Consider the following 11,423-nt stretch of genomic DNA (forward strand, 5'->3'; position numbering starts at 1 on the left):
TCTGAACAACAGAAAGAAAACAGATTGGAAAAAAAATGAACAGAGCCTCAGCAACCTACAGGACTACAACAAAAGACAAACTGGAAGAAATCCACACTAAGACATGGCTTAATCAAATTCCTAAAAGCAAAAGACAAAGGAAAAATCTTGAAAGCAATGAGAGGTAAATGACACATTACCTCAAGGAGAACACCAATTTGAATGAGAGGCTCTCTCATCAGAAACCGTGGAGAGAAAAAGGAAGTAGCAGAATAGTTTTCAAGCACTGAGATAAAAGAACTAGAAACCCAGAGTTCGATATCAAGTGAAAAGATCCCCTAAGAATTCAAGGGAAATCAAGATATTCTCAGATTAAGGAAAACTAAACCTATCTGTTGCCAACACTTACCCTAAAAGAATGAGTAGGCTGGGCGCAGTGGCTCATGCCTGTAATCTCAGCACTTTAGGAGGCCGAGACGTGTGGATCATTTGAGGTCAGGAGTTCAAGACCAGCCTGGCCAAGATGGTGAAACCCCGTCTCTACTAAAAATACAAAAAATTAGCTGGGCGTGGTGGCGGGCACCTGTAATCCCAGCTACTCTGGAGGCTGAGGCAGAGAATTGTTTAAACCTGGAGGGGCAGAGGTTGCAGTGAGCCAAGATCACGCCACTGCACTCCAGCCTGGGCGACAGAGCAAGACTTCGTCTTTAAAAAAAAAAAAAAAAAAAAAAAAAATCAGCCAGGCATGGTGGTGTATGCCTGTTGTCCCAGCTACTGGGGGGTAGGGGGATGAGGTGGGAGGACCACTTGAGCCCAGGAGGTTTAGGCTGCAGGTGAGCCGTGACTGTGCCACTACACTCCAGCCTGGGCAACACAGCAAGACTCTGTCTCAACAACAACAAAACGATTAATTATATTATAAACAAAAGAGCATTAAGGCATATAAAGAAAAGTAAAGTTTCAACCGGACATGGTGGCTCACGCTTGTAATCCCAGCACTTTGGGAGGCTGAGGCGGGTGGATCACGAGGTCAGGAGTTCGAGACCAGCCTGGCCAACATAGTGAAAACTCGTCTCTACTAAAAATACAAAAATTAGCCGGCTATGGTGGACTGCACCTGTAGTCCCAGCTACTCAGGAGGCTAAGGTGGGAGAATCGCTTGAACCCAGGAGGCAGAGGTTGCAGTGAGCCGAGACCACGTCATTGCACTCCAGCCTGGGTGACAGAGTGAGACTCTGTCTCAAAAAAAAGGAAAAAGAAAAGTAAAGTTTCTACTCTTCAATCAAACTGGTAAAATGTCAAGAGCAGTTGCTTATGGTAAGTTATACGTATAATGTAATACCTAGAGCAAGTACTGAAAAAAGCAATACAGAGATAACTCGGGCCAAGAGCAGTAGTTCATGCTTGTAATCCCAGCACTTTGGGAGGCTAAGGTGGGAGGATCATCTGAAGCCAGAAGTCCAAGACCATCCCAGGCAACAAAGGGAGGTACCACCAACCTACACCAGCACCCTCCCAACACAAAAAATTTAAAAAATTAGGGCATGCAGTGGCACGTGCTTGTAGTTTCAGCTACTGTAGAAGCTGAAGCATGAGGAGATTGCTTAAGCCCTGGAGTTTGAGGCTGCAGTAAACCATGATCAAACCACTGCACTCCAGCCCAGGTGACATAGAGACCCTGTCTCAAAAATAAATAAATGAATGAATGAATGAATGAGTAGGCCGAGTGCAGTGGCTCACACCTGTAATCCCAGCACTTTGGGAGGCCGAGGCGGGCGGATCACCTGAAGTCAGAAGTTCAAGACCAGCCTGACCAGCATGGAGAAACCCCATCTCTACTAAAAATACAAAATTAGCTGGGCATGGTGGCACATGCCTGTAGTCCCAGCTATTCAGGAGGCTGAGACAGAAGAATCGCTTGAACCTGGGAGCCAGAGGTTGCGGTAAGCCAAATTGCGCCATTGCACTCCAGCCTGGACAACAAGAGTGAAACTCCATCTCAAAAAAAAAAAAAAAAAAAAATCAGCAAGGATTAGAAGAATTCAGCAACACCATTAACCAACAGTAGTTAATTGACATTTATATAACACTCTACCCAAAAATGGCAGAACACACATTCTTTTCGAGTGATCATGAAACCATTTACCAAAACAAATCTCAATAAATGTAAAGGAATTGAAATCATACAGAGTATATTCTCTGACCACTATCAAACTAGAAGTCAGTAACAAAACGATAACAGGAAAAAACTTAAAAATTAAACAACATACTTCTATACTTCATGGGTCAAACAGGAAGTCTCGAGGGGAATTTAAAAATGCCTTGAGGCAGCAGGAGGATCACTTTAGCCCAGGAGTTGGAGGCTGCAGTGAGCTATGATCCTGCTTCTGCAGTCCCGCCTGGGCAACAGAGTGAGATACTGTCTCAAAAACACAAAACAAAAAAAAAACAAAAACACTTTTTTTTTTAATGCCTTGAACTACATGAAAAGGGAAAATGTAACATATTAAAATCTATTGGTGCTGAGAAGGAAATTAACAGCTAAAGGCTTACATTAGAAAAGAAAGAAAGGCCGGGTGCTGTGGGTCACGCCTGTATTCCCAGCACTTTGGGAGGCCGAGGCGGGTGGATCACCTGAGGTCGGGAGTTCGAGACTAGCCTGGCCAACATGGTGAAACCCCATCTCTATTAAAAATACAAAAAATTAGCTGGGCGTGGTGGCGAGCACCTATAATCCCAGCTAGTCAGGAGGCTGAGGCAGGAAAATCACTTGAACCCGGGAGGTGGAGGTTGCAGAAAGCCGAGATCGCGCCATTGCACTCCAGCCTGGGCAACAAGAACGAGACTCCGTTTCAGAAAAAAATAAAATAAAGTCTCAAATCAATAATCTAAACTCCCACCTCAATAAACTAGATAGAGAGCAAAATAAACCAAAGGAGGAAGAAAATAATAAAGGCAGAAATCAATTAAATTGAAAACAGAAAACAATAGAAAAAGTCGATGAAACAAAAAGCTTGTTCTTTGAAAAGATCCATAAAACTGACAAACCTCTAGCAAGTCTGATAAATATGAAGACAAATATTTTTTTGTTTGTTTTCGGTTTTTTTGAGACAGGGTCTTGCTCTGTCACCCAGGCTGGAGTGCAGTGGCACGATCACAGTTCACTGAAGCCTCAACTTCCTGGGCTCAAGCAATCCTCCTACTTCAGCCTCCCGGGTAGCTGGGACTACAAGCATGTGCCACCCACCCTGCTAATTTTTGTATTTCTTGTAGAGACGGGGTTTTACCATGTTGCCCAGGCTGGTTTCGAACTCCTGGGCTTAAGCAATCCACCAGCCTTGGCCTCCCAAAGTGCTGGGATTATAGGCATGAATGACATCACATGCCCAGCCTGATACATTTTTAGTATCACTAATGAAACAAAATTATCACTACAGCGCCTAAAGATATCAAAAGGATAATAAAGAAATACTATGAACAAGTCTACAAACATAAATTTGACAACTTAGATGAAATGGGTCAATTCTTGGAAAGAACACATCCAACATAAAATAGGTAATTTGAATAGTCCTGTAACTATTAAATAGAATAATTTTTAAAACTCCCCAAAAAGATAAAGATAATTAGGCGAAGTGGTTAGCATAGTGAGTGGAGCATTAGCTTGTGCTCAATAAACGATAGCTATAACCATTTTATTTAAATCATCACAACCTCTCAGGGAAACTGAGGCTTCACAGATAAGAAATTATTTGCTAATATGTAACAGAATCACAATTTGAACCCAGATCTGAAATCAGTGTCCTTTCCTCTAGAGTTAAAAATCCACACCAAAGTTACTCCCTTGGGCGTGTATCAACCAATATTTCTTTTATAAACAGGAAAACTATAGAGTGAGATTTGTGCTAAAAATCCCAGAAATCAATAAATGCTTGCCAACTAGTTTTCTCCACTATTGTACAGCAATGATTCTCAAATGTTAGGGTGAATCAAGATCACTTGTTTGTTAAAATATAGACTGCTGAGTCCCAGTCCCAGCCCAAGAAATTGCATTTTGAACAAATTCCCAGTTGATGAACTGTACTTTAAAAAGTTCGTTCCTCCTGTGTTAGCTCACTTAGGAATTAAAAAAGAATAATATAAAAAGAATGTTCATTCCAATTTTTCTGTACCAAAAAAAGAGAATGACTGGTGTACAGTAATGATATGTTAGTCCATCCATCCCTCAGTATCAGAAGCTATCACACTCCGCAGAAGGGGAAGGAATCAAGACAGGATAATGTTCTAAATCAGTGGTTCTCAAGGGTGGGCCCTGCTTACCTACTGAATCAGAAACACTGTAGCTAGGGCATCCCTAACTTGTGTTTCATCAGGTCTTCCAAGTGAGTCTGATACATGCTGAAGTTTGAGAACCACCTTTGTTCAAATCAAAGTGTTTTTGCAAAATCCAGCTTCTTACAGGAAGAATGAAGCAATACCATGTTTTTTGCACTTCTGAGAACCTGGGCTCTGGAATCAAATAATTCAAAGTTCAAATCCACACTCAGAAAGTCACTTAATCTCCATGAATTCCAGATTCTCAGCTGCAAAATGGAGTAAGTTGCCTCCCTTGTTATAACCTTTCCAGAAAATAACTTGGCATTATATTCCATAATCCCCAGTTGGACTTCAAGAAATCTATCCTACAAAAGTCACTAGAGGCCGGGCGTGGTGGCTCACACCTGTAATACCAGCACTTTGGGAGGCCAAAGTGGGTGGATCACGAGGTCAGTAGTTCGAGACCAGCCTGACCAACATGGTGAAACCCTGTCTCTACTAAAATACAAAAATGAGCCGGGTGTGGTGGCGCGCACCTGTAATCCCAACTACTCAGAAGGCTGAGGCAGAGGAGAATCACTTGAACCCAGGAGGCAGAGGTTGCAGTGAACCGAGATCGTGCCACTGCACTGCAGCTCGGGCGACAGAGTGAGACTCCATCTCAAAAAAGAAAAAAAAGTCACTAGAGATATCAACAGATTTCTATCACCTCTAGGTATTTGTGGATTTAAAATTTGTTGGCTTAACTCTTGCAAGCAACCATAAAAAGTCCATAGTATGTAGTAATTTCCAATTGTGCTGAAGTACAAACTTAAATGGTGCACTATAAGCCTGGTGTGTTTCTGTGAGCAATGCACTGAATAAGCAAGAGCAGCCACCCTCAAGGACCTGATTCTCAGCTAGCTTCCCTGTTCAGTGGGGGCCGATAGAGAGAAGCAAAAGAGATTTTTAAAATTTGGTGTATTTCATGGAAAAAAATTAAGGCAGTTAACTTGTGTTAGAGTGTACACAGAAACACACAACTCACCACAGAAATGTGATTAAAGAAGGGCCTGGCCCATAAGCCCATTTCTGTATTTTTAAGTTTAGAATTCTTTAAGGCCTCAATGGTGCTCCTTATAAATAAATGTCAAGTATCTACTAGGCAAAGATGCTTTCCATAATGTTTTTCTGTTTTAATCAGCACTCATATCAAGATGCAAAACCTTTCCAGAACGCCCAAAGTTTCCTCACATTATTTATAATATAAAGAAGTACAAATAATGTTCAAAAAAGTACAACGTCCAACCATAAAGGAAATTACCAAATTAACTGGTGACACATATATATTGTGGGATATCAGAAATCAAGTTTAGCTAAATATTTAATGAACTGGCAATTACATTATAACATTAACAAGAAATAAAAAATAGGTTGTAAAATGGTATTTATAACGCAATCCCATCTTGTAAAGATATATGTTTCTATTCTAAGTCAAAAGATGGGAGTTAATGCAACAACAAATTTAACAGTGGATTGTGCCAGACAGTAGTAGACTCAGGTGAGTTTTATTTCCTTCTTTATTCTTTTTCTGTGTTTTCTACAAGAAGCAGGTCTCACTATAAAACCAAGAAAAAATTAAGAACACTATTTAAAAGAGAAATATCCAACTTTCAGGCTTGGATATAGACTAAATAATTTATCCCAAGTCCCTGTCATGGGGTCTGGCAGACATAAGCACTCAGGAAGCATTCATTCCTGTTCCCTGTTTCCAGAGTGAGGAGTTAGCAGGAGCCCATTTTACAGATCTGAACCTACACATTTACCATACAATCCAAAGTAAGGGCCCCAGGCAACAGCTTTTTTTCATGAAGACTCATTAATTCATTCAAAAATGTACTCAGCATCTATTACATGTTTAGCACTGAACTAGTTTTTGGGGATACCAAAAATGAAAAGATGACATCTCTGCCCTCAGGAAGCTCTGGCTAATGAATGACACAGATATATTTATAACTATGATATGATGAAATAATTACTTTTTAATAAAGACCCACACAAAGTGCAACGGGAACCAAGAGGAAGAAGGACTTTTACACCTTTTACAGTCTGTGAGTTGCAAAGGGGAGAGGGCATTAGTGGGAGTTTGCATGTACAAAGACAAAAAGGCATAAAGGAGTATAAAATTTTCCCAGAACTATAGGTAGTTCAGTCTTGCTATAACATAAAGAACAAGAGAGGAGGAGTGGCAGGAAATGAGAATGAACAAGTAGATCACAAAAGGTCTTGTCTGTCATATAAAAGATACTGAATTTTATCCCATAGACGAACCACTGAAAGAAGAATTTTAAGCTGAGGAGTGACTTGATCAGCACTAGCAAAGACACCAGGAATCCTGAAAGGCATCTTAATCCCCACTTATTTTCAGGGCAAAGGAAAAGGTCCCACCCTCTAGGGTTGTCCCCTTTTAAATAACATGAGGCAGTAAAACAGAACTCTGTGCCGGGTACACAATAAATATTCAATAGAGATCAGTTAAATATGAATTTGGATACAGGACAAGGGGGCAGTCCCTGCTGAGGTCAGGATTTTAGCAGCCCCAGCACCTTTAGTTTGGTCTTGAGTGTGATAAACAGAAATAGCTTGCCGGGCATAGCGGCTCACACCTGTAATCCTAGCACTGTGGGAGGCTGAGGCGGGCAGATCACTTGAGGTCAGGAGTTTGAGACCAGCCTGTCCAACATGGTGAAACTCCATCTCTATCAAAAAAGTACAAAAAAATTTGCCGGGCATGGTAGCGTGCACCTGTAATCCCAGCTACTCAGGAGGCTGAGGCACGAGAGTCTCTTGAACCCGGGAGGCGGAGGTTGCAGTGAGCTGAGATCATGCCATTGCACTCCAGCCTGAGTGACAAGAGTGAGACCTTGTGTCAAAAAAAAAAAAAAAAGAAAAGAAAAAAAGAAAAATAGCCCCTCTGGAGGAGACCACAGAACTGAAAATTCTAGAATCTAACAGGCAACAGGAGGAGGGTGCCATACACTGTTTTGTTGCGCTCCAGTGTACAAAGCCCCCTCAAGGCTGTCTTTCCACAGCTGAGATTTAAATCCCATTAATGAAATATTAGTTTTATCGTGCATACTAACCTCTCCGGAATTCTGGGTGACAGGTGCTTATGTGCACACACGTTAACTGAAGGGAATTCATCAGTGGTTTTACTCCTGTTTTACCCAGTATCTATTCTGCTTAATTCAATTTAGTTGGATAGTTCTGCAGATAAATGCTGTAGAAATAAAATACTCTTGCATTTCTGCCTCCATTTATGGAGTACATCCAAACTGCTTTGCAAAGTCAGAAAGGATATATTTGATAACATTTTATAGCTGAAGACAATGAGGCTCAGAAAAGCAAAGCAACTTGTGCATGGTCACTCTGAAGCTAAGTACAAATCACTGTTTATGGACTCAACTACCTCAAATAAGCAACACTGTTTTCCCAAAAGCCAGTGTCTGAGGCAAAACGTAATTGTCTGAATATAAAAATGATGGCCGGGCGCGGTGGCTCACGCCTGTAATCCCAGCACTTTGGGAGGCCGAGGCAGGCGGATCTCCAGAGGTCGGGAGTTCCAGACCAGCCTGACCAACATGGAAAAACACCGTCTCTACTAAAAATACAAAATTAGCTGGGTGTGGTAGTGCATGCCTGTAATCTCAGCTACTTGGAGGCTGAGGCAGGAAAATCGCTTGAACCTGGGAGGCAGAGGTTGCTGTGAGCCGAGATCGCGCCATTGCACTCCAGCCTGGGCAACGAGCGAAACTCCGTCTCAAAACAAATAAAATAAAATAAAAAATAAAATAGAAAAGAGTATAAAAATGATTCTTTGTGACAGGAAAGAAAAGCAGAGGTCTTATAAATCTAAAAAAACACTCAAAAGAAAGGTGCAAATAAGAAATACATAGGGGAAAACACAGGAAAAGGAGAAACCAGAGGCTAATGTCAGCTAGGTCCTGTTCTGCAAGGAGAGATGGCAGAACCTGAGTCTGGGAGAGGGGGTTCTGAGTCGGAATCTAAAAACAGAGCTGAGAAAGGAAGAGAGAGCAAGTGAACACACCTGGCCACCGCACCCTGTGTAGCCTGGCCTGCCCTCCTTACCTGCCATGAAACCAGTCCTGGCACATGTCACACTCGATCATGAAGCGGGTCACATCGTAAGGCAGCCGGCAGAGGCAATACACCGGCACCGAGGCCATCTTCGCTCGGCCCTGGAGCGTTCTGCGGCCGGCCAGGTTCGTCGTGTCAAGAGGTGCTGGAGGCGGCTGCACGCGTCCTCTCTGGACGATGGCTAGGCACAAACAACACTTTTTACAGAGTGAATCAGCCCCCACCCCCCACCCCCTTGCACCAACCCTCAGTTCTCCAATAGAGAGTTACCGCCGCCGGGATGCAACACAGCTGGTGCGGCTGTAGGGGGCAACCAGAGAAAGTCCACCCGGCCCTTAGAATTTCTTTCACACGTAAAGAACGGAGCCTTCCAGGCTTCCCACCGCCCCCACACTCCCCACTCCCCACCCCCCACCTTCTTCGGCCCCGGAGTCAGTGATAACTTCTTTCCGGGTTTCAAGAAAATACCTGAAGCCTTTTCGGGAAGCTTCTTTCATCTCTCACTGAACCCTCTCCTAGCTGACCCGTTTCACAGGGCTCCCTTTATTATGACGCAAACCACAGCGTCAAAAAGGAGGCTGGGGGTATCTCAAGACAAGACCCTTCTCTCACCCCCAAAATAGGGCCAACCAGAGAGATAAGGGATCCCTGAAAGTCTCTTCAGGTTACTCAAAAAGCCTTCACGAACAAGACAGACAAGACTAGGCTCCCAACTCAAATCACAGTTCTGGGGTCGTGTTCGGAGAGTTTAAATAATCTTTTCCATCACTCTCAATATCATTCCTTCCCCGACCAGTCAGGAGTCTCATCACCCCCAAAACTGAAATAAATATAAATCTCTAAACTGACTAGCTCGTTCTGTACTTTAAAGATGACAGGGTTCTGGATGCATCCCTGAAACTCAAAAGGATCTATTCAAAACCCCTCAGACTGACTAGAATTTCCTCACGCTCCTGAAACTAAGCAAGGATTCTTTTGCATCGCTCGGAAACTGGCAGCGTTTCCTTGCAGCCCCCCCTCAAACTGATGAGAGCTCCCTAGTCTCCCCGAATATTCAGGTACCTCACAGTATATCCTAAAACTGACAGTAATACCCTCGCAGCCCCCAAAACTTACAGAATCTTAACGCTTCCCCAACTGACAGGAACCTCCTCACGCCCCAAACCTGACAAGAATGTCTTCGGTCCAGAATCCTACAGGGACCTCCTCATGCTTTAGGCTGCAAGGACTCCACGCCCGCGGAGCTCAGTCCCAGCGACACGCCGGCAGCCGGGCTGGCTCCGGGACTGCGAGGCGCCTCAGCGGAGGCTCCTCCGGTAGTTCCGGCCCCTACGGCGGCGCGCGTCGAATTCTGGGATAGTCCCCGTACCGCCGAGAACCTAGTTCGCCTTCCCCTCGAGCCCCCCGCTGGGTCGCGCGGCGCCAGCCGCCCAACGGTGCTTCAGAGCAGCCTCCTCCACAACATTCCCCTCGGGCCGGCCGTTCGGGCCTACTGGAGACCGCGGCTTGGGCCTAGTCTGGCGGCCGCCCGGCGAACGGGCAAGTGGCGTCGTCGCTGGGCCGGCAGGAGATACTCGCGAGCAAACCAACGGGGAAAGAGATGAACCGGCCGCCACGTCCGAGGCACACGGCCCGAAAAGTCGCTGGGAGAAGCCCAGTGGCGGTGGTAGGCAATTCGGAGTAGTCAATAAAGTTTATTCAAAACAACGAGGAAGTTGAGGCGGAGAGGGGAGGAGAAATACGGGGTAAACAGCTACCATGTTGAGAGTGGCGGCGCTACCCAGACAACCAAGGCGACCGCCATCTTATGAGGGCTGGACTGGCGAGGTGAGCGCGGCGGAGGCGGGGAACCGCGAGCCGCCGGCTCCCAGTGACGTCATAAGGGGGGCGGGGCGCCACCTTGAGAAAGGAGGGCGGTTCTCAGCCACCTTTGGACCCGCTCGTCTCTTTAAGGTGCCCAATCGCTGCTGAAGACCTTGAGCCCAGAGGCGGAGAAGCCGCCATCTTAGGCGAGGCAGACGTTTGGCTCCATTTTGAGTGGGGCCCGAAACGTCCTAGCCTTCCCCCTCCTCTGGGCAAACAGGGAGTTAAGCTACCCGGACTCGCACACTCCTCCTCCCCAGCCTTCTCCTCCTATGAGAGGTGGTGAACTCGGTGACTCCAAACTACAAAATTAATAGGTGGCGGCGGGGGCGGGCTTCAGCCGGGGTAGAGGCGGAGTACTCACCACGGCTCCTGTTCATTGAGCACCTTCGATAGGCTGGGCTCTTTCCCACGGTCTCTGCGTTGTTCGTTCTTCCCCCTGTGAAGGAAGCTCTGTGATTATCACCAAATGAAGGCAGGGGCTTCGGGAAGCCAAGTGACTTGAATCCCAGAGCAAGGACGTTGAACCTTGCGCCCTGTGCTACCCGCGTTCTGTCCCCAGGCCCTCAGCGTAGTTCCTCTGTAAAGCTGCTGCCAACTCCACAACTCCCTCTGAACTCTTCTTTGACCCTACTGTTTCACTTCAGTTCAAATACAGTTCAAGGATTTGTTTGCACCTGTCCCACAATTTTCTGACTATAGCCTGAGGGGAGAAGAGGGGGGATGAGAGGAAAGGCTGAGTTAGTGGAGCTTTGCTGAGTTAGTGGAGCTTCATACATATGCTTCAAGATGGCTTAGGTTTTCTCAAACATTCTACAAAATTCTCTAGGAGTTATCTTACTATTTCATTTTCTTAAAGGGTCCCATTGCTTTATAAAAGAAATGTGTGCGTGCACACAATTTACTAACCAGTGATGGTGGGTTAGGCCCTGGGGATGCAATGGTGAAAACAGGGCCTCGAGTGGGAGGGCATCTGCCAGTGCAGGAAACAAAGTTGCGAGTAAACAATTGGAATAGAAGGCGCAGTAAGCACACAAATACCACCTGCAAAATGACCTTTGCAAAATGCAACATGAAGCTACAAAAGAGCCTTACAAGCTGCTTGCAGCTGCTGTAAGAAAGACGGCAGG

General features: G+C 45.2%; 1 protein-coding gene across 5 annotated transcripts in view; it reads right to left on the reverse strand.

The window, feature by feature from the left end:
- The window catches only part of PHF8 (PHD finger protein 8), a 107,829-nt gene extending 96,880 nt beyond the window's left edge, over positions 1–10,949 (reverse strand). For 2 of the 5 annotated variants that reach the window (XM_055269123.2, XM_055269118.2), the window contains exons 1-2: positions 10,658–10,688; positions 8,422–8,611 (exon numbers count right to left, since the gene is read on the reverse strand). In XM_055269123.2, the coding sequence (XP_055125098.1) occupies positions 8,422–8,611; positions 10,658–10,673 (206 nt within the window). In that variant the 5' untranslated portion in view covers positions 10,674–10,688. Of the gene's footprint in view, positions 1–8,421; positions 8,612–9,595; positions 10,275–10,657 lie in introns of those variants that run through there. The other 3 variants (XM_055269117.2, XM_055269119.1, XM_055269122.2) reach the window with 3 other exon arrangements.
- Between the last annotated feature and the right edge of the window lie 474 nt (positions 10,950–11,423).

Source organism: Symphalangus syndactylus, chromosome X (genome assembly GCF_028878055.3).
Source record: "Symphalangus syndactylus isolate Jambi chromosome X, NHGRI_mSymSyn1-v2.1_pri, whole genome shotgun sequence".
Taxonomy (NCBI): Eukaryota; Metazoa; Chordata; class Mammalia; order Primates; family Hylobatidae; genus Symphalangus; species Symphalangus syndactylus.